This window comes from Aspergillus melleus, assembly GCF_016097325.1.
Source record: "Aspergillus melleus strain CBS 546.65 chromosome Unknown contig4, whole genome shotgun sequence".
NCBI classification, from domain to species: domain Eukaryota; kingdom Fungi; phylum Ascomycota; class Eurotiomycetes; order Eurotiales; family Aspergillaceae; genus Aspergillus; species Aspergillus melleus.
Genome location: NW_025763373.1, coordinates 3,833,019 through 3,854,664, shown reverse-complemented (window position 1 = coordinate 3,854,664; position 21,646 = coordinate 3,833,019). Strand labels below are relative to the sequence as shown.

The following is a 21,646-nucleotide window of genomic DNA, read 5'->3' as shown; positions in this document are numbered from 1 at the left end:
GCCCACGATGGGCCCCCAATGGGCCCCCGCAAAAGCCCAATTTTGCATAAAATCTTGGTCTTGGCGTTCATAAAGCTGCTAAATAATCAAAATAAAATACTGTTTTTTACATCTGTTCCAGTTTGTCGACTGAACTTCTTTGTAACCTTGCCTAAAGCAGTAGGAAATTCTAGGAAATCCTCTTCGAATTAAAGAAAGTAAAGCTTATTTTAAGCTATTTACTTATAAAAATCCTATATTCCGATTGTTATAATGGTGTACGGGTGGTTCGTGGATGGAGTTAATGTAAACTTGTCTAGATATATATTTCAAATATAAAAGGGTGTGTGTATCTTCTTGACAAGAGAAAAAGTAAAAAAGAAGTTACTTCTGCTTATTCTGATTTGTTTATTCTCTACACGAAATGAAAGCTCATTTTCTCTATTTTAGAATTCTAATCATAAACGACAGTATAAAGAAGTGAATTTGAAGGAATTTAGCTCTTTGTATCAGTATTCTATCTATATATCTGACCGGATGAAAATATTTTGAGGGTATCTAAAACCAAGTTGGGCTGGGAATGGGCTATCAGTGGGCTGTTCGTGGGCTTTCGTGGGCTTTCGTGGGCTTTCGTGGGCTTTCGTGGGCTTTCGTGGGCTTTCGTGGGCTTTCGTGGGCTTTCGTGGGCTTTCGTGGGCTATTCGTGGGCTTTCGTGGGCTATTCGTGGGCTTTCGTGGGCTTTCGTGGGCTCTTTGTGGGGTTTCCTGGGCTATTCATGGGCCCTGATGGGCTTTGTTGGGCCTCGTTGGGCCTCGTTGGGCCAAATACACTTCACTTGTGATATGTAGGCTTGTTTGTGTGACTTACTATCAACAGCTAAGTAAATCAAATTATTAGAAATCCTTCTTCTAGTCATGTATCTATCTCCTTTACCCTTCTTTTTTTCTTTATTTATGTGTTGTATACTTACTTTATCATGTCCCAAAGCCAGCAATCTGACTTTGCATCATCTCTTTATGATGCAGAGATAGATAATCTAACGTTTCTGACTTCTTCAAATTACGCAGCTACTCCATCTGGCAGCCAGCATCCATTTGATGCCCTTGATCCTTCGGCGTCTTCATTTATTCGACCAGCTATTCCTCTTACAATTCCATCCTCTCTTGAACGCGTCGGGCCTGATCGAAGAAAGGCATATGTGCTTTACAACGAAATGACTCATAGTGAATGGGTAGACTGGTGGTTACAAACTGATTATGGGTCTAAAAGTAAGATACATTGGGACTCAAACCATCTTTCAGATATTTGGAAGCAATATGATCAGGTCGCTTCTAGTATAGACGGCGCCCCAAAGGTCATGTGTAAACGCTGCAGCCAAATCCTTGAACATCCTTACTCTACGAAAAAGGACATTAAAGGGAAGGAAGGGCGTCATGGCTTATCAACAATGACAAGGCACCTAAAGACCGCTGCGTGCCAACGGTTTGAGAACAGACAGAAGGATGAAATCATAAAATTCCTACAAAAAAGGGTATATCTAATATTCTATTATTATACTTCTTTAACTAATAGTTAATTATTCTACTAGGAATCTGCTCCGACTGACGTTCCTTTCTCACAACCAGCCTGGGAGGAAAAGATTTTATCATTTCTTACAATTAATCGGCTTCCCTTTTATCTAATCGAGCATCCAACATTTATAAGCTTGATTAAGATGGCCCACAATGCACCCAATATGCCACAAATCCCATCTGCAATGACGATCCGTCGTCGGCTAGAAGTGCTAGTCAAAGACCGGCAACAAAGGGTCCTTAGGATGCTTCCTTCAGGTTCAAAGATATCAATTGCGCTTGACAGTTGGACATCTCCATTTTCCCAGACATTTCTAGCTATAACTGGCTACTTTATTGATGCTGATTGGGTATATCGGGAAGTACTTCTTGGCTTTAAACCTCTTCATGGAGCACATACTGGTTTAAACATGAGCAGTGTTGTTCTTGAAACACTGAATAGTCATCAAATTCAAGATCAGGTCTTTGGATTAACCAGTGATAATGCATCAAATAACAAAACACTGGCTGATTCCCTCCAGCAGGCTTTATCTAATGATGTTAATATTATCCGAACTCCTTGTCTTGCTCATGTTATCCAACTTAGCCTGAACCAGCTTCTTGACCGTCTCAGAGCAGTTCCACAAAACAATACTACAGAAACAAAGTGGACTGATCGGCTGTCATCTTCAACCAAGGCAAATACACAGCACCAGAAGCATGAGGTCTCTTATACCTTGAACAAGGTCCGCTCTCTGGCAATTTATATCCACGGAAGCCCTTCACGCCGGGAGGCATTCAACAGTCTCCAAACAGACGGTCTCAAGCTTTCACCAATCCAAGATGTAAGAACTCGATGGAATTCAACCTTTCTCATGCTCCGTCGCGCGAAACGACTCCGCGATATCTTTACACAATTTTGTGCGGACTATGATTGCGAAGAGATGGTACCAAATAATGAGGAGTGGCGCCAAATCGACTATCTTCTCTATATTACTGAGCCGTTCTTTCTCTATACAACTGAGCTATCAAAGACTCGAGAGATTACAATACACCTCGTCTTCAAGATCTATAATGCGCTCTTTGAGCATCTTGAAAAACTAATGAAGCAGCTCCAGCGGAAGTGTGTTCCATGGAAAAAACAGATGCTTGATTCTCTTGAAGCTGGTCGATCAAAGCTTGATGAGTACTACTCGCAGACAGATAGAGTTAAACCACATATCTATGCGATTAACACAATGCTTGCCCCTGATAACAAGTTCCAATTCTTCCTATCTAATGACTGGAATAAACAATGGCGTGAACTTTACCGGATATCTTTTCAAGAAGCTCTGATTCCTTATCAAGAACGTCTCTCTACTATTCAAGGCTCTGCTACTCCCCTTACCACAGCCAGACCAAGCTCAAGGCTTAAAAAGATGTTGAATGAGCACAAACCACAGCCAAAGCCAGTGAGGGATGAAATGACTCAATATCTTAATAGTGGTATGTTAAACACGTTATTTTTCTTAATCATATACTAATATCCTTGAAGACACTATTGATATGGAGCCCCTTCAATTCTGGAGAGATAATGAATATCGATTTCCAGCTATTGCAGCCCTTGCACGGGATATTCTCTCTATTCCAGCAACAGGTGCTGGTGTTGAACGACTTTTCAATACTGCTCGAGATATCTATCATTACCGCCGCGGTCGGATGAAGTCTGAGACAATTGAGGAGATTATGATGTTTCTTTGTACATCAAGATTTGATCTCGAAGACCAAGAGGCAGAATTTCTCAAGAAATTCTTCTCTATCTACGAGATCGAGGCAGCAAAGGAAGAGAAGGATGAGAATTTAGAGGAGGTTGAGATAGAGCCGATTAGTGACACTGAGGAGCAAGAAGATGAAGAAGTAGCAGTGATACAGAGCCATACAGAGCCTGAGTTACCAGAGAATATCACACAAACACGAGCTTCAGGAAGATTCAGAAAGAGGAAGAATAGGGAGGATGATGAGTTTGAGTATCATTAATATATTGAATTACTGCTTTTTAAATAGTATCTTAATAACTAATCTCTGCACGCTGACCGCTTCAGCAAGTAAGAATATAAGATATAACCAGGCGAAGTAGACATTACAACGAGTCAATGATTGCTTTTCAAGAGAAATAATGTAAGAGAAATACTCAATATTACAGCTAAAAAATGCATAAATTATGCAGTCATGAGATCGGAGCATGTTTGCACTGTTTAGCCTAGTTTGGGGGCCCATTTGGGCCCCATCTAATGGCCGTGGGCCCCTGGGCTCAGCCCATAGCCCATTATGGGCCCTAAAACCTGGCCCAAAGCCCAGCCCATTTGTGGGCTGGGTTGGGTTGGGCTTGGGCTTTCGTGGGCTCTGATGAAGTCTATGCACCAGTACAAACAGAATAGAACCCCCCAACCCAGAATGAATAATCAGAAAGATGACCCGTCCCCAAAATAAGAAAAAGAACACCGGAAACAACCGAAACTAAAAGTCGAGCACGAAGCAGAGAAGATCCGATCATACTTTCTTCGCACTGCCACTCTTCTGCGCATATTTATACTTATAGCCCTGCTTGCGTCGACCCTGTTCATCGAGTGGCGGCTCCTTGGGTTCCTTGACTTCCTTCTCGCCCCAAGACCACATTAGAGCTCGGCTCATTCGCTCTCGTTCCTTGAGTAGGAGATCCACACGGCGCTCCCATTCCTTTTCGCGCTTCTCGACAGATCGCGCAATACGTTGATCCACCGCCGCGGCTGTTTCGTCTTTGACGGCGATGACGGACTCGAGGCGTTCGATCTCGGCGCGCAGAGATTGCAGGTCTTTGCCTTGGTTGGAGCGAGAGGTGCGCAGGGACTGGAGATCAGCCTGGAGGTTGGATTCCCGCTTCTCGGCGGCCGAGAGAAGGTCTCGCAGTTTGCGGGTGGAGTCGGCATGGGATGTGCGGAGGGTGGAGATGGCGGTGGCATGGGCCGTTTGGAGACTTTGCAGCTGCGCCTGGTGAGTCTCCTCGAGCGCAGATTCTTTTTGCCGTTGGACTGGAGGCGATGGAGGAGGACTGGGTTGCTGCTTTTTCTTTTCCTCCTGGAGACGCTGGATGGTGCCCAGTGCCTCAGAGTGTGCATCCTTGACTTGGGCCAGTTCGCGATTGGCCTTGTCGAGGTTGGCCTTCAGGTCTTCGGCACGTCGGCTGAGACGGGTGTTTTCGCTCTCGATGGAGTTGATAAGAGTGTGCGCTTCGGTGGTTTGCTCTTGAGATCGCGTTGCTTGCATTTCCATGGCCTTCCGAACAGATGAGGCATCCTTCAACTCGGCGTGGAGTTTGGTAATTTCCTCACGGAGCAGCTCCAGTTCTGGATCGACCGGACCTTTCTCTTTCATGAGGACATCGGCAGGGCGTGTCGTGGTGGGTTGGCCCAGATCTTTGATCAGCTCCAATATCTCAGTGTAGGTGTTTCCACCCGTCTCGACGGGGAGGTCCGCGGCCATGGCCTTGAGAGCATTCTCTTGAGCCGTCATCTGCGACTGTGCGCGGGACAGGTCGGCTTCAAGGGTACTGTTCTTCTCTTCCAAAGGGCGATTCTTGGTCTCCAACGAAGAGATCCGGTCCTCAAGTGTGTGGTATGCTTGATTCGCGCGCTCCAGGTCGGTCTCGAGCCTCTCGATCTCTAGTACCTGGTCGTCGATTTGCGCCCGCAGCCCATCAACCATGGTATTGTTCTCGCGCAGTTGTTGCTCCTTTACGGTGGTGAGTTCTTGCAGTTTCTCCAAGGTTTCGTCCAGAGCGGAATCCCGTTTCTTCACTTGCTCCTGAGTCATGGTTAACTGCTGGCGCAGGTGCGTGATCGTCTCCAGCCTCTCGCTCTCCAACTCGGTAGAGGAATTGCGATTTTGCATTTCCTTATGCATGTCCCCAATTTGTTTCTGCAGGGCGCTGAGCTCTGACGAGCTGATGGACGACCTTTGTAGAAATGATTCTCTCTCGTCATTTTGCTTCTGTAGCAGTTGAATCTGTTCGCGTAGTAGCGTCTCGTCGCCACGCTTAGCATGCAACTCGTCTAGCAGGCTCGTCTTTCGTTGAAGTTCCGCCTGCAGATGTTTGATCTGTTCTCCAGCCGAAGCGGCTTCCAGGACCCGCCGATGGTTTCTCTCCAATTGCTCATCCCGGTCTCGAACCGCCCGTTGTAGATCGGCAATCCGTCGACGCAAATCCCCATCGGTATCCTTCCCTTCTTTAAGCGATGGGGTCCGTTGTTTCCGAACCGACGGAGTCGCCGCCGTCCCTAGGTCGTCATCCGGGTTTTCTTCGATATTCGCGAGATGCGTCACATCTTTAGCTAAACCACTGGGCCGGCGGAGTAAATGGGACGGGGTGGACATGTCGACAGGGGGGCCGAATTCGCTGTACTCGCCCAGCTCCGGTTCATCTTCGATCGCCGGTTGATGGAGTTGGGAGCTCTGCTGCTGCTGTTCTTCGTGTGCGTGCGTTTCGTCCTGTGGCTGGGTCGGAGGCTGGGTCTGTTGTTTCACTTCTTCCGCTGGTGCAAACTGTTCCACCTCCTGCTCCTCCCGGTCCTTCTGCGGTTCTGAAAACTGATTCTTCTCCACTTCTTTATGCTCAAATATGTCCGTGTCGTCTTCCCCCATGAGATATCTCTCCAGGTTCGCGGTAAAGTCCTCCGGTCCGGCGACGTCCGACAATCGATCCTCTTCATGCGGCAATCGGGGTTCATCTGGGAGATCCTCATCGAAATCCTGCTGACCACTGGGAAATTGACTGAAATCCACCGTGTACTCCGCCAGACGGGCTTCTAGTTCTCTCAGCGCGCGGTCGGGGGAAGACGCTCTCGACGACCCCGGCGAAGGGCGGTTCCGCAACCGCGACTTGTCGGCGGGATGTTCGGACGCGGGAGTTTGAGATCGCTCGGGAGAGCCTAGCAGGTCGTGATTTGGGCCCGGAGGAGATGATGGCATGAAAAGGGGGGTGGCCAGCGTGGACGCGCCGATTGTGTCGTGCGAGGTGGTATCGGCCATGGTGATTGGGGGGGGGGGTTCCTTGGCTAGATCTTTATTGTATAGGTAGGTTGGATCGCGCTCTAACGCCCGGAGCGAAGGGATCAAAAGTTCATGGATTGGAAACGCCCGAGTCGCTCAGGCGCATGGGCTGGACTGATCAAGACGGAGTGGAGGGAAGTTCCACACGCGATGCGCAGAGACGAGATGTGGACGCCGGATGTTTCAGGCCACAAGGCACCTTGTTTACGGGGATCCCGATCTGGCTTAGTGCGATTGATTTGTATCTTACATGTATTGTCATAACATACGTATGGTACCCTGGATTGTATTGCGGATACTAAGAATACCTACCTAGGTACCTTACCTGTATGTACTCTTACTCTCTCTCTCTCTCTCTCTCTCTCTCTCTCTCTCTCTCTCTCTCTCTCTCACTTGGAAAGGTCATGCGAAGATATCTACATGAGATCATAGAGAGCCTGGACTGAATTAGCATCCATGTCATCCGCAGTGGAATTGCTCTGTACCCATATGAAACAGGCAGAGCCTATGCAAGGGTTAGAATATTGCACCTCAACTTCCATGTCAGAAGCCGGAACTGGATCCGATCAGCATCGAGGAGTCTCGAAGATGGCCCGAGTTAGCCTCGAGCATTTCGATGTTGGACAGGGTCCCGCCATTGGGCGCTCTGCTGTGGGAGCAAGATGTTTATAAACCAAGGCTTTTCCTTTCGAACCAAAAATTAGCAAGCACTTGTGGATCAAATCCAGGCACATCGCATTGGGGTCTATCAGAACAACTCGCCGCAAAGATGATTTCACTGAGACCATATGGGATACCTATACTGCGGGAAATGGCACCCTTGACTGGCCGTCCCCTTCATCGACCCTCGGAGATGTCTCGCCAAGTTTCTGCTTCCTACAGGCAAGGCTTAATGCCCCAACAGAGATTGTTCCATAAACCCTCATTTGTTGGAGACAGCCCCCGACAATGCCCAAATTTCGATCTCCAGGACAAAGTTTATGTTATCACGGGAGGCGGGAGGGGGCTAGGTTTGACAATGGCAAAAGCCATTGCGCAAAGAGGCGCCAAAGGTTTGATGGACCCAAGAAGGAGCATTGTCTAAGCAAATCCTGACATATGAGTGTCATAGTGCATTGTTTCGACAGACTGGTTCACCCCGACCCGGAATTCTCAGTATTACAACGAGAGGCTGAGGGTGCCCGAGGCTCGCTCCATTACCATCATGTCGACGTTCGGAGTCGTCGGGTACTTGACCAGATCATTGCAGATTTCGTATCCAAGAGCGGACGTATAGACGGTCTCGTAGCAGCATCTGGGGTGCAACGGGCCAAGGCAGCAATCGACTATACGTCACAGGAAGTATCCGAACTTTTGCATATCAACTACACCGGAGCTTTCATGCCCGCCAACGCAGTTGCCCGGCAGATGATACGCCATCGACAGGGCGGGTCAATTGTATTGGTCGCAAGTATGTCCGGATTAATTGCCAACAAAGGATTAAATTGCGCCGTGTATAACTCCTCCAAAGTCGCAGTCATTCAGCTGGCTCGAAATTTGGCTATAGAATGGGGTCGATCTGGGATTCGCGTCAATGCCCTATGTCCCGGACACATCATCACGCCCATGGTGCAACAGAACCTGGCCGAAGTACCGGGGCTGAAGCAGATTTGGGAGCACGAGAATATGCTGGGTCGATTGGCTGCTCCGGAGGAATTTGCAGGAGCGATTGTGTTTCTGCTCTCCGAAGCCAGTAGTTTCATGACGGGGACCAGCGTTGTTATCGACGGGGGACACACGGCGTGGTAGGAAAAGAGAGAGAGAGAGAGAGAGAGAGAGAGAGAGAGAAGAACAGGGGAAAAAGGGATGAGTCAGCCACCCTCAAGGACTCCTGTTAATTGCGCCTTCTGTTTCTAACTCTCTCGTCAACTTCCGTCGTGGTCCCTTCTTCTTTCCCTCGTCTGATTTGGAATGGTTCTTTCCTGGTTTCTAGGACTTCATGGACATAGTCCATCTACTATATAGCATGCTAGACCGAGACTCGCCGTCGGTGGGGCTCAGCTATCGACCGTCATCGACCTCCACTGTCTTTTACCACCCCGCAATTTCTCTCACTTGAACTTTCTAATTTTTACACCTTCATTCATTACTTCTGACAATGCCTCCGGTTCGTCCTCGCGCCGACCGATGCCGGGTGGTGTGTTATCACCAGACCATTTGCCCCGACGGTCAGTATGTCTCGATGCTGCCGCTGATACAGAATAACACGGGCGTTACACATGTCATCCTCGCAGCCTTCCATCTGAATGCTGATCCCAACCATATCACCTTGAATAACGATCCGCCTAGCCATAGTATGTACGATACACTGTGGACCGAAGTGCCGGTGATGAAGCAGAGCGGTGTCCGGATCATGGGGATGCTGGGCGGCGCGGCGCAGGGTTCGTTTCGCAGCTTGGACGGAGACCTGGAGTCATTCAACCGCTATTACCAACCGCTACTGGCGGTCATCCGACAGTTCCAGCTGGACGGCATGGACTTGGACGTGGAAGAAGAGATGTCGCTGACGGGAATCATTCGGCTGATCGACCGGCTCAAAGCCGATCTAGGAGACGACTTCATCGTGACGTTAGCCCCGGTCGCAGCCGCGCTGTTGGGTAGAGGAAACCTGTCGGGCTTCGATTACGCCGCCCTGGAGCAGCTGCGGGCATCCAAGATCAGTTGGTACAACGCGCAGTTTTACAACGGATGGGGTCCTGCCGATGATCCACGCATGTATGTGGCCATCATCCAACGGGGCTGGTCGCCGCAACGGGTGGTCTACGGCTTGTTGACGAATCCCGGCAACGGATCCCAAGGTTTCGTGCCCTTGGAGACGATGGGACCTATACTGGGCCGCCTGGTCGAAAAATATCCAAACTTCGGCGGCGTTATGGGCTGGGAGTACTTCAATTCCAACCCGGGAGGACGCGAGAAGCCCTGGCAATGGGCGGCGGTTATGTCGCTAAGCATGCACATGAAAGACCTGTTGCGCGCGTGGAAGAACTAGAGCAGTTATTTTTAGACTGCATTACTATATTTATATAAAGAGTAGATGAACATGTGTGTAACTAGCAGTCACTAGAAATTCCAAACGAACGGTACTTTCTCTCGTGACAGCGATGTCGTCATAGCTCCGGCCGGCTTCCTCATTCTCGCGGTTCCTGCGCGTCTTCTCCGTCTCTCCGTCACCGCCAGAACCCCCGACTAGAACACAACAATCGACCGGAAGTAATACAGAGTCGAAATGTTTTGATTGAGTATCTCCTTACCTCTTATCAATACCCCCTGAAGCGAGAATGGCATCCCTACCGCGCGTTGCCGCTGCCACCAGCTCGGTAATCCTGAGACTGGCGGCCTTCATCTTTCTACGCTGGGTGCGTTGCGTCTTTCCCCTCTTTTCAGGAACGATTAGAACTCATGCCGAGTCGATCTGCAGATCCCTGGTCATCATTTCCCCCGCATAGTCCTGACTGCACTTGCGGTGTACGTCACGTCGCTACTGTCGCTTGCATTGGCCACCGATCGACCCAAGGCATCTACATCCAAGTCTAGTGAGTGAATAATCATCTTGCAGTTTCCCCTCAGTGCTGGCGATGAAATGCTTATGGAGGAAATCTATTGCAGAGAATGCTCAGCCACCTTCACAGGGCAGCGTGCTTAAGACGCTATTGACGGGCCTGCCATCCGCCACCTCCCGGCGCGCGACACGATTGACCGTACTGATCAACCTCGCCCTCACGCTGCTCACCCTCGATTTCTTATTCCACGGGTTAATCCTCTATCCTGGTGATGATGTGGTACTTTCACGAATTGGCTACGTGTCTCCGACAACCGCCAGTCTTCTGGTTCGAGAGCCTGATGTCGCCCAGTTGCCTCTAGTGGTACACTACCAGGAAGCGGACATCCAATCTGCGCCGTGGGTGGAAGAAGGCATTATCTATTCGCTGGACGAATCGACAGACTTCACGGCTTCTGTGACTTTGCGGGGCTTGAAGCCATCGTCCCGCTACCGGTATTCGCTGTCCAACAACCACACTGGATCGTTTGTGACCGCACCTCTCCCCGGATCGAAATCGGCCAACCGGCTGTCTTTCTTGACGTCCAGCTGCATGAAGTCGAACTTCCCCTACAATCCCTTGTCCCATCCATTGCGCATTCCGGGGATTGAGAAGATGACGGAAACCATCCGCCAGTTGCCGGCTTTGCTGCGACCGTCCTTCATGCTGTTCCTCGGCGACTTCATATACGTCGATGTGCCCCAGCGCTTCGGCTCGTCGGTCTCTCACTATCGCAGCGAATACCGACGCGTTTACAAGTCGCCTTCGTGGTCGACTCCTGACGATGCCCCTGCCATCGACCTCCCCTGGATTCACACCCTGGACGATCACGAGATCGCCAACGACTGGTCAAAGGGCAACGCTACCGCGCCGTATCCCGCCGCGGCCGACCCCTACATCCACTACCATGTCAGTGTTAACCCTCCCATCCCTCCGAACCCATTCGCTACCCCAGAAAACACCACGTATTTCTCCTTCATCCATGGTCCAGCCTCGTTCTTCATGCTGGACACTCGCACCTATCGTTCGGAGCCCGCGAAGCCCAACTCTACCATCCTAGGCTCGGCCCAGTTGCAATCTCTCCTGGCCTACCTCGCTCGTCCTGAACCGGCCGAAGTCCGCTGGAAGGTCATCGCCTCCAGTGTTCCATTCACGAAGAACTGGCACATCGGTACCACCGACACCTGGGGCGGGTTCCTGGATGAGCGCCGCACCGTATTTGAAGCCATGTGGCGCGCCGAGCGCGAGCTCGGCGTCCGTATCGTCCTGCTGAGCGGCGACCGGCACGAATTTGGAGCCACGCGGTTCCCCGATCCCACGCTGGACTGGACCCCCGATGAGCTGCATCCCAACACGGCCGGCGAGGGCTTACATGAATTCAGCGTCGGCCCGCTCAGCATGTTCTATCTGCCCATTCGAACGTATCGCCAGACCGACACTGAGGATGTCACCGTCAAGTACCTTCCTGACGGCAACGTCAAGTACGGGTTGATTGATATTGACATCCAAGATGAGACGGTGCAGACTTCCCGGGGCACGTCTATCAAAATCCCTAGCTCCGTCCTAACTTACTCGCTGTACATCGACGACAACGTCGTCTGGAAATACTCTCTCAGCGTGCCATTGCCAGGGTACGAAGCTCGAGTGGCAGCCGCGGCGTCGGGGAAACACCCCCGTCTTCTTCCGGGCAAGGTCGTAGAGGATAAATCGGAAACAGGCTTTGGACATATTTTTGTCAAGACTACGGTCGGCCGCATCGAAGCGGTTGTCGGGCAATTTCAACGCCAGATCATGGAGGCGCTCTATCGCTTGATGGACCGAGTGAAGAAGACGGAGAGGCTAAGCTAGATTGCATCAATGCTTTATGGGCGGAGTCAAAATTGGTACGTAAGATGGTGTGTACTACGTGAGTAAATAAACATAAACAGCGTTGGTTTAGCATTCTTAATTTCATGAATTATCCAATTATTCTTCCTGAGTAGACTGCCATAGAATAGACAATCCATCCTTTCGTTCTGTTGTCCGTTCATGATACAATCCATTCCCCTGGGCAAACATGCAGGAAGAGAGGAAAAGAGAGAAAAATAGGATAGAGAAAGAGGAAAATAGTCACAGAGGTGTAAAAAAGTATGTATAATATCTCAAATTGCATGAACAAGAACAGATCAATGCACACACCCAACGCCAATCCAGATGCTAGAAGAGAGAAACCGTGGTCCATGAAACGGCATCATCAAATAAGACAGAGCATAGAAGGTAGTACGTAAGTAACGGCATCGGAGAAAAGACAAAAGAAGAACGAGAAGTCAAGAAGATCATCGACCTCTGCCGCGACCTCCACCACCGCCTCCCATGCCTCCCATCAGTCCGCTCATTTGGCTCATCATTCCTTGAAGATCCATGCCGCCCATACCAGGCATTCCACCACCGCCTCCGCCACCTTGTCCCTGAAGCATCTGCATCATCTTGGCCATATCGCCCATGCCCGGCATCCCGGGAAAGCCGCCACCGCCGGCGCCGCCGGCTCCGCCCATGGCGGCCATACGTTTCTGCATGGCAGCCAGCTGTTGCTCCTTGTTGCCGCCTTTGAGCATGTTCTGGGCACGCTGCATCTGCTTCTTTTGACCGCCGACGCGCTTCGCCATCCCGGCCATCATGCGGTGCTGCGAGAGGAGGTCCTCGACTTCGCGCACAGAGGTGCCGCTACCGCAGGCGATACGCACCATGCGGCTAGGCTTTTCCACAAAGACCTTGCCGTCGCCGTCCAGTTCCTTCGTGGTCATGCTGTCAAAGATGTAGATCATACGTCGGAGTTTGAGCGAACCGTCTTCGTCATCCAGGCCCGCGGTGAGGTTGGACAAGCCGGGAATCATGCCGGAGAGCTTGGACAGGGGACCCATCTTCATGATAGACGTGATGTTCTCGCGGAAATCGCGAAGCGTGTAGATACCCTCGGAGATGTGCTTGTAAGTCTCCTTAGCGGAGGCCGAGTCCTTGGTGACGGCCTGCACGTGCTCAACCAGTCCGGCCATGTCACCCATGCCCAGGAGCTTCTGAATGAAAGCCTTAGGCTCGAACCGTTCCAAATCCATCAAGTGTTCACCTGTACCGAGGTAGATGATGGGCGTGTTCGTGGCGGCGACGGCGGAGATGGCACCACCTCCGGCAGCGTGACCATCCGTCTTGGTGATGATGATGGCTCCAAAATCCGCGGTCGCCTTGAAGGCGGCCGACTGGGCCTCGGCGGCTTGACCGATCGTGCTGTCGAGAACCAGGATGGTCTGGTCCGGGGTCACGGCGGTCTGAATCTGGGTCATTTCGGTGAACAATTCCTCTTCCTGCTTGTGACGACCACTGGTATCGACGATGATAACCTCGAAGCGCTCCTTCTTGAATTTGGTGACACCCTCGGCCGCCACCACGGCGGGGTCGGTCTGGGTGAGACTTCCGTAGTAGGGGATCTTGGCCTTGGTGGCATTCTGCTTCAGCTGATCAAAAGCACCCGCTCGGAAGGTGTCGGCGCAGACCAGGGCGGTCTTGAATCCTCGCATTTGGTAGTGACGGGCCAATTTAGTACAGGTAGTGGTCTTGCCCGCACCCTGCAAACCCACGAACATGATCACGTTGGACCGACCCTTCTTGGGGCGGAACGGCTCCGCGTGCGGATCAACCAGGGCGACCAGCTCATCGAAGACGGCTTTCTGGATCAGGCGTTTCTTATTAACTGCGGAGGGCAACGACGAGAAGTCCACGCTGGACTTGATCGATTTCCGGAGGTTTTTGACCAGGCGAACGTTAACATCGGCTGAGAGAAGAGCCGAGCAGATCTCCTTGAGCATGTCATCGAAAGCCTATGCCAGTCTGTTAGAATACGGATATAGGTATATATCGCATGAGCGAAGAAGGCACACACCTTCTCATCAAGATTGTTGGACCTGGTCAAATCATTGACGGCGGCGTTGATCCGCCGCCCGAGATCCTGAAGGACCATGGCGTACGATGTGATCTAGCACAAGGGCACAAAAGATGGATAGGTATGCAAGATGGTGCGATCCCAGAAGAAGAGGACGAGGGGTGTGAGAGAGATGAGAGATATGAGGGAGTGACAATGGAGAAGGCGAAGAAGCCAGCGAAAGGCCGAAGGGGAATGCGGAGAGACCCCCGCCAATCACAGCTGGCAACGGGCCCTTCCGCCTTTCGTCGTCCGGAAGAAAAAAGAAAAAAAAGAAAAAGTGACTTCCCATCAATCTTCCAACTCTCATTATTCAAACCCACTCAAAGTTCGGACTACGAGAGTCGGTTAATCCACTACTCTCTCCTCATCATGGCTCCGGCTTTTGGCAAGAAGCGCAAGGTTTTGGACGGCATCCAAGGAAAAGCTGGCCGGTCCAAGAAGTTCAAGAAGCAGCGCGACTATCACAGCAGCTCCGACGAGGCAGAGGACGAGCCTGCCACCGATTTCAAGGCCGTCAATTTGGCCGATTCAGACGAAGAGGAGACTGCGGTCGCCCCGAAGAAGCAGAAGCCGACCAAGAAGCCGACCAAGCCCACCGGCGCATCGTTAAAATCGAAAGCGGAATCCAGCGACGAATCCCCCGAGAACGACGAGGAGGAAGAAGAAAATGACGATGCTTCGGGATCAGATGCATCGGATGATTCAGACGACGATGGCGACTCCGATGTATCGATGACCGCCCCCAATGCAGACCGCAAAACGCTTTCCAAACGAAACGACCCGACTGCTTTCTCGACCTCCATCTCCAAAATTCTCTCGACCAAACTTCCCACCTCCGCTCGCGCCGATCCCGTCCTATCCCGCAGCAAATCGGCGCAACAAACAAGTACCGAAATCGCAGACGAGAAACTCGATAACCAGGCGCGGGCCAAGCTGCGGGCTGAGAAGAAGGAGGAACTCGATCGCGGCCGAGTCCGCGATGTCTTGGGTGTTGAGCGGGGTCAGACGGGCGCTGTCGCGGAGGAAGAGAAGCGTCTGCGCAAGACCGCCCAGAGGGGTGTGGTCAAGCTGTTCAACGCCGTCCGGGCCGCCCAAGTGCGCGGAGAAGCCGCAGTCAAGAACGAAAGACAAAAGGGCACCGTCGGCATGGGCGAGCGCGAGAAGGCAGTCAACGAGGTCAGCAAGCAGGGCTTCCTGGAGTTAATCAATGGAAAGAAGGGAAAGCCGTTGAATATCGAAGAAGCGTGACGGCCGACTTTCGCTCTACTGCGATCCGAACTAGGCATGACTGGGGCGTTTAAGGGTATTGCTTTATTCAGGTTATTGTTTTTTACCCCTCGAGTTTTTTAAACATGTACATGTGGATCAAAAGTCGCTCTTATTTACAGGTTTTTGTCAAATAGATTGGAGATGAGAGAATACCCTATACTATAGTCTTATTTTCAAGCGCAACAGATCAACTCCAACCGATGGAATGCCAGTGGCTATTGCCTGCCTTACCATCAAATGCACAACCATATCGTACATATTTCCCGTCGTTCAGGACCCAGTTCCCGCTCTCACGCCTTGATAGGGGCGCTTTATTTCTGCTCGAAGTCACTCGCCTGCAAGTTCCGAGTCATCGAAGGCAACCGGACCACCAATCCGTCGAGATCCTTATTCACCAAAACTTGACAACCCAGGCGGGACGTTTCTGTTAGGCCGAATGCCAAGTCAAGCATATCGTTCTCATCATCGGATGGTTCTTCCATCTTATCGAACATGTCGGGGTCCTCGACTATGACATGGCACGTAGAGCAAGCGCACGAACCGCCACAGGCTCCTAGTGTCGCGAATTCAAATATCAGTAATCCGATACCTCGTCGCACGGGTTTTTAAATGGGCTCCGAACCTTCCATTTCAAGGTCATTGGCTTGCGCAATGTCCAACAAGTTGTCCCCTTCGGCTACTTGGAGGTCGACCTTTGTCCCGTCCTTATCGATGAAAGTCACATTGATTCTGGTGCAATTATTGTTAGCGACCAGTCCGATCCTTATTTGCATATCAGAGCCATTCGGATATGACTCACTCTTCGCCCGGCTTGGGAGGCGTGATATGACCATGGTGGACGCCTGCTGTCGCCGAGAAGCTACGCCGCCCCGAGTCCAACCTTTGGAAGGACCCCCGGGTCTTCGCTGCCAAAGATTGTCCCCTTGAGTCTAGTCCGAGTCGACGGGGAGCAATTGCCCGTGTGGACGAGCTGAGGAACCTCATCGATTGAGCATGACGCATGCGATCTCCGGGGATCGTCCGGGGAACATGTCGCAGATTCAAACACGTTTCTCTCCAAAGGGACATGGTGAGGAGTCCAGTGAGGTAGGTTTATGAATCGAGGTAAAAGATAAGAAAATTAGAAGAAATAAGAGAGGACGTGAGATAGAGGGGAGAGAAGAGGAGTGGAGACAGGGGAGGAGAGAGCGAGGGCGCGGAGAAGAAAAAAAAGATAATCCCGAATGAAGGCGGGAAATCCGGACATAATTATTCGCTGCTCCAACTCCTCCTGCCTTTTTCCCTCCTCCACTTCTCGCACGAACTCCCCCCGAACCACGCCAACTAAGCTATTTTTGAGCTTCAGAGCTGAACACCCCCAACTGAGGACGGGTTGCACCTACCGACGCCATGTCTTCCTCACAGGGGCCCAATCCTTTGCGCCCGTACTATATCCCGCCTGCCATGGGCCTGGAGGTCACCAACGCCTCGTCCCCTCCAGATGCGTCATCGGCCCAGGTGTTTGGCAGCTCGGCGCGCGACCTGCTGCCGGACTTGGACTACTCGGATTATCTGGACAATTCACCATCGGTGTCTAGCTGGCTGCGAGATGCTCTGGATCAGGGTATCTGGCGTTATACCAGCATCTTGACGGCGCAGCCTTTCGACGTTGCCAAAACCATTCTACAGACCTATGTCGCCCCAGACTCCTCGGAGGGACCGTGGCCGTTGGACGAACGACGGAGATCCGGAGCAAGCGCTCGGGGTGCGTCGTATCACGATGATGAAGATGAGGACGATGTATGTACCAAATGAAATACCTTCTTGTTGGGTGAGGCAGAGCCCATAGCTAACGGCGCGACCGGTACCGCCTATAGGAGTCGTTGTCGTCGGACGATGAGAGCAGCTATTTCACATCTGCGGCCCCTGCCGTTTCTTCGCCGTCAAGTTCCCGCTCTCGAAAGCCTCGTCGTCATATCACCGATCGCAGCGGTTACATCCCATCTTCGACGCCCTCTCGCCATGCTCTGGCCATCAAGAATCAATCCTCCCTCATGGAGGTGTTATCGCAGTTGTGGTCGACCAGCGGTCCTACCTCGCCGTGGAAGGGCACCAACACGACATTCATCTATTCCCTGCTCCTCCCAACGTTGAACACATTCATTCGGAGCCTGCTATCCGCCATTGTTGGCTTACCGGAGGAAGATATCTCGTCTTCCATGACCGCAGACATTCTGACGTCGACTTCACCGGTCGCTACGCTCCTCCTATCCTTCATCTCGACTTCCCTGTCGGCCATCATCCTGTCGCCAATTGACACCGCCCGCACGTTCCTTATCCTGACTCCGGTCACTCACGGGCCTCGCTCTCTTCTTCGAGCCATCCGACAAATCCCCACCCCCAACTGCACCATCCCTCCCCATCTAGTCCCTATCACCGTCCTTCACTCCAGTCTGCCAAATTTCATCACCACTACCACCCCACTTCTGCTGAAATCGTACCTATCGCTTGACCCCGTTCTCAACCCATCTATGTGGAACCTGTTCACCTTCCTCGGATCGGGCCTGGAGCTGGCCGTTCGATTCCCGCTGGAGACGGTTCTCCGCCGCGCACAGATCGCCACTTTTACATCGCCTAGTCTGCGACAACAGGCTGCGGGTGGACTGGCGTCGCCGAGCGCGGCCACATCGGCGGCTCAGGAAGTTGAAACCATCGTCCCCACTCCCCAGACATACCGTGGCGTTGTTGGCACCATGTGGGGGATTGTGTATGAGGAGGGGACGCAAACGCCATCGGAAGTGGAGCAAGCACGGGCAGCACTCAAGAGACCCGCTGCTCTGCGCAAACGTCAAGGTCAAGGCATCCAGGGTCTCTACCGGGGCTGGAGAATCGGCATGTGGGGGATTGCCGGCATCTGGGGCGCCAGTCTGCTTGGAAACGCTGGTGCCGGGGACGAAGAAATGTTGACGAGTGGTGGACAATTCTAATGCGAAGCCCGTAAGACAAATGACGGGTGGAACTTGTCTATAACAACACATTCTCCTGCATCACATCCCATCTCATTTCTTCCGTGTATCTATTGATATTTCCGGCACGCACACTCTCCCTTCATGCTCTCTTCTCGCTTTCTCTATCCTCCTCTTCGTCGGATGTTTATCTGTTATTGTACTGATCTAGTATGGTCAGGACTGCATTCCTGTTCTTCACATATAACAAGATCAGTTGGAGTGACGGCGTTGGAGGTATATCTATTTAGCCTGTACATAATATCCCTCCCATTGGAATCCTTTCTCTTATTTGCGATGCTTCGGTAACTGGCTTATGTTGATATTCAATCCTTTTTCGTTCGTTCGCGAATTCCGTACATGGCACACATGCATTTAGGATAAATCATGTTGAACATCCTTTTCAGTCGCCCACTTCTCTCCGTTATCGCGTAGAGATTCATGGCGAGATAATAATGATGATAATAACGATAGTGGAATTCAGATCCAAGAGAGCGATATCTCCCATGTCATTTCACAAAATCCGAAGACATAGTATTTCCTCCAATGTATATAGAAGGTGAATAACTGTATCCAATACAAAAGACAGAAGTCAGTCAAATCGCCAGCCTGAGAGAAAAAGTCCTCCATTCCATAACCTAAATCTATGTATAAATAGTCCCAATCAAATGTCGAGATCGCAAGAGTAGAGAGAGGGACGTATCTATCTAATATTTCCCTCCTTTTGGTTCAATGTAGGAAATCAAGAAGCCCTGGATTGTTTCCCGCAGGTCGTTCTCAGTGGAACGTTCTTCGCCCCTTTTTGTGTGAAGAAAGAAAAAAAAAATTCGTCCGAAATCATTCAAGGAAAAAGAAAGTACAGAATGTGCAAGTCATGGAACGCCTGTCATACACCCATCCAAGTCATTTAGGTTGGTACGAGACGAGAGGAGTTCATTCCACTCTCGTGTGTCCGCATGTTTATCTCTGCCGAGAAGTGCTTTCTGAAGTAGGAATCGACGGAGCTTCGAGGTCTCGTTTCCCGAAGAAAGATGAGAGACTGGAGTAAAACAAGAACCGCATCTCTCCCTTCGTCAGTCGAGCAAATGAAATGTATAATACAAACTCAGACATTCTTGAGTCAAGTTTGGGTATCATCGTAAAAGCAAAACAAAAAAGAAAGCGAAAATGAAACATGATTATTTGTCGGCAAATCTCCGGTCGAAGTATCGCAAAACACCCATCACGCTGGCTGCCTCGACTTCCATCGCGGCTCGCGAGGTCTCCGCCGGGGCAACGTCCTTGGGGTTTGGTAGCGTGTGAAGCTTGGGGAGCCATGCGGAGATGTCATCGCTGGCCCGAGAGAAGTTCGGGTGCCGCGACAGCGTCGTGAAAGCGTCCGAATATGAAAGAGTCAAGGATGGGGTCTTGGATTTAGCGGAGTTGGCATTGACAGTCGATCCGCTCCGGGGAGGTGGATTCGAGTTCCGGGACTGACAGCATCCACCGTCGGCGCCCTTACCGCCGCAGCAGCCGGAGGAGGCAACGCTGGCGGAGCGGGATGCCGCCAGCGTCTTGCAAAAAAGGGTACGTTGCGGGTCGGACATGCATTGGGCGCAGGTGCCCGGGCCGTTGGCGCACGGATTGGTTGCCTGGCTGATGGGAGGCAGAGTCACCTCCGAGCGAACGTCGCCGTCGGACGGGGGCGGAGTGAACTGGGACAAGTTCTGGATTGGGGCGAGTCGGTTGGTCTCGAACGAGCTCCTTTGCTCGCGCTGCTCCTCCTGAGCCGCCATCTCGGCGCAAATGCACGGTGTTCCGTCCTGGCAGAATCCGCAGGGATCGACCGCGGGCGACGAAACGGCCGTGGACGTGTCTTCCTGGGCTTGAGGCGCCGCAAACCGCGTTGTAAAATCAATCTCCATTTCCTCCGGGTCAGGCTTGATCTGAGGTTCCGGTCGGACGGCCGCCGAAGTGCTCGGGCGTTTCATATCGCGAGTTTCGATACCTGGCATGCTAAATGCGTCCTCGATGCATTGGCAGTGAGTTGACGAGCAGTTGCTGCAACCCAGGGGCACCTCCTCTCGCTCCTCGTGGGCATGACTCGATTGCGCCCTTTCCCGAGCTTCACGGTCGGCCGAGGACCGAGACTTATCACTCGAAGCGGCGTGATCGGAGACAGAGGAGCGGAATTCCTTCACCAGGGCTTCCTTAGCACTTCGTTCGACGGAGACCTCCTTCTCGAGGGCGTGGCAGCGGTCTCGCCACCATGACATCTCAGTACGGCATTGCTCGACTTCGTGGGACAGGTTGGAGATCTGCTCCTTGAAGGCGAGTACATGGATGTCATGCTCGTCTTCAATCTGCTTGATCTGATCCTCGAGTTCGTTGACGCGGGCGGCTCGTCGCTCCCGAAAGGCTCTCTGCGCAGCTCGATTCTGGGCTTTCCGTTTGGTCGGGGGCGTATCGGTAGCAGGCTTGCGACCGGGCTTGGGGCGTGGTGGAATTACCCATTCCTTGGAGGTGATCGAGCCGGGTGTGCCCGGACCGGGAGAAGGTGAAATCGCAGGCTTGGCGGCCAGTGCGGGAGCCAACGGAGCTATCGAGGGAGCCGGAGTGGTCATGCTTAATTATTATGATTAATTAATCCTTTATTATTAAGATGCCTGAAGATAGAGAGAGAAATCCTCTCGAGGGAGGCGAGAGGAAGTCTGCAGCGCAATTAGTGGTCATGTCCTGACGGGGAGGTGCGGAAAGGAAGGAAGACGGTGAGAAGTGCAGAAGTAACGGACCAGGTGTTGGTGGTGTCACTTGATCGCTTCGGCCGGAAGAGCGGATGTGCGCTCCCTCAAGCCGGTAAGCGAGATGAGTTTTGGAGCCAATGCTGGGAGTGAGGTGTTCCGCGAGCAATTCGATCTCAAGAATCGCTCGACCGTGAACGTGGGCTGTTTGACAGAGCAAGGATGGCACGAGAAGACCGACGAAGAGAAGATTGAAGCAGGGAAGAGGGAAGGAAAGCGAGCGAAGGGGGAAAAGAGGGGGAAAAGTGGAAAGACGCCTGGGAAAAAGGTCGATCGGATCAGATTAGATTATCGTGCGCTCGCCCCGATTTCGGAAGGAGCAAGTGGACTCGCTTGGGCCGCCTATTCGTCGACCCGTGGATGCTGGCCAGTTATCAATCAATGGCCTCCTTGGGGAAGCTACATGCATACGGAGTACAATCAACTGCTTCGTAGGTATCGACTCAAGAGTAGTTACAATGCATCTATTCCAGTATACCAATTACT

The 21,646-nt window shown here is 51.8% G+C and overlaps 9 protein-coding genes across 9 annotated transcripts; 5 read left to right on the top strand and 4 right to left on the bottom strand.

Moving 5' to 3' along the window:
- Positions 1 to 3,922: 3,922 nt before the first annotated feature.
- On the bottom strand, positions 3,923 to 6,733 carry LDX57_008093 (putative spindle pole body associated protein SnaD). Its single transcript, XM_046089819.1, has one exon. The coding sequence runs from the start codon at positions 6,571 to 6,573 to the stop codon at positions 4,060 to 4,062; it is 2,514 nt and encodes an 837-aa protein (XP_045945791.1). The 5' UTR covers positions 6,574 to 6,733; the 3' UTR covers positions 3,923 to 4,059.
- An 879-nt stretch (positions 6,734 to 7,612) lies between these two features.
- On the top strand, positions 7,613 to 8,382 carry LDX57_008092 (oxidoreductase, short chain dehydrogenase/reductase family; the record flags this gene model as incomplete). The annotated part of the gene is made up of 2 exons (XM_046089818.1): positions 7,613 to 7,646; positions 7,706 to 8,382. The coding sequence occupies 2 exons, from the start codon at positions 7,613 to 7,615 to the stop codon at positions 8,380 to 8,382; spliced, it is 711 nt and encodes a 236-aa protein (XP_045945790.1).
- Positions 8,383 to 8,731: 349 nt separating this feature from the next.
- Positions 8,732 to 9,622, top strand: LDX57_008091 (putative class III chitinase; the record flags this gene model as incomplete). Its single annotated transcript, XM_046089817.1, has 1 exon — positions 8,732 to 9,622. One exon carries the CDS (start codon positions 8,732 to 8,734, stop codon positions 9,620 to 9,622), a length of 891 nt encoding a protein of 296 aa, XP_045945789.1.
- Positions 9,623 to 9,911: 289 nt separating this feature from the next.
- On the top strand, positions 9,912 to 12,020 carry LDX57_008090 (alkaline phosphatase family protein; the record flags this gene model as incomplete). Its single annotated transcript, XM_046089816.1, has 3 exons — positions 9,912 to 9,989; positions 10,052 to 10,166; positions 10,240 to 12,020. The coding sequence occupies 3 exons, from the start codon at positions 9,912 to 9,914 to the stop codon at positions 12,018 to 12,020; spliced, it is 1,974 nt and encodes a 657-aa protein (XP_045945788.1).
- A 467-nt stretch (positions 12,021 to 12,487) lies between these two features.
- On the bottom strand, positions 12,488 to 14,163 carry SRP54 (RNA-binding signal recognition particle subunit SRP54; the record flags this gene model as incomplete). The annotated part of the gene is made up of 2 exons (XM_046089815.1): positions 12,488 to 14,023; positions 14,086 to 14,163. The coding sequence occupies 2 exons, from the start codon at positions 14,161 to 14,163 to the stop codon at positions 12,488 to 12,490; spliced, it is 1,614 nt and encodes a 537-aa protein (XP_045945787.1).
- A 333-nt stretch (positions 14,164 to 14,496) lies between these two features.
- On the top strand, positions 14,497 to 15,375 carry RRP15 (rRNA-processing protein RRP15; the record flags this gene model as incomplete). The annotated part of the gene is made up of 1 exon (XM_046089814.1): positions 14,497 to 15,375. The coding sequence occupies one exon, from the start codon at positions 14,497 to 14,499 to the stop codon at positions 15,373 to 15,375; it is 879 nt and encodes a 292-aa protein (XP_045945786.1).
- A 332-nt stretch (positions 15,376 to 15,707) lies between these two features.
- YAH1 (ferredoxin family 2Fe-2S iron-sulfur cluster binding protein) lies at positions 15,708 to 16,464 on the bottom strand (the record flags this gene model as incomplete). The annotated part of the gene is made up of 3 exons (XM_046089813.1): positions 15,708 to 15,949; positions 16,019 to 16,125; positions 16,196 to 16,464. The coding sequence occupies 3 exons, from the start codon at positions 16,462 to 16,464 to the stop codon at positions 15,708 to 15,710; spliced, it is 618 nt and encodes a 205-aa protein (XP_045945785.1).
- Positions 16,465 to 16,785: 321 nt separating this feature from the next.
- Positions 16,786 to 18,362, top strand: LDX57_008086 (mitofusin complex protein UGO1; the record flags this gene model as incomplete). Its single annotated transcript, XM_046089812.1, has 2 exons — positions 16,786 to 17,175; positions 17,253 to 18,362. The coding sequence occupies 2 exons, from the start codon at positions 16,786 to 16,788 to the stop codon at positions 18,360 to 18,362; spliced, it is 1,500 nt and encodes a 499-aa protein (XP_045945784.1).
- A 467-nt stretch (positions 18,363 to 18,829) lies between these two features.
- Positions 18,830 to 21,150, bottom strand: hapX (bZIP transcription factor HapX). Its single transcript, XM_046089811.1, has one exon. The coding sequence runs from the start codon at positions 20,981 to 20,983 to the stop codon at positions 19,559 to 19,561; it is 1,425 nt and encodes a 474-aa protein (XP_045945783.1). The 5' UTR covers positions 20,984 to 21,150; the 3' UTR covers positions 18,830 to 19,558.
- Positions 21,151 to 21,646: the final 496 nt, after the last annotated feature.

Excerpts from the sequence above, each read along its gene's own strand:
- LDX57_008093 (XM_046089819.1), bottom strand. The coding sequence starts at position 6,573 with ATGGCCGATACCACCTCGCACGACACAATCGGCGCGTCCACGCTGGCC.
- hapX (XM_046089811.1), bottom strand. The coding sequence starts at position 20,983 with ATGACCACTCCGGCTCCCTCGATAGCTCCGTTGGCTCCCGCACTGGCC.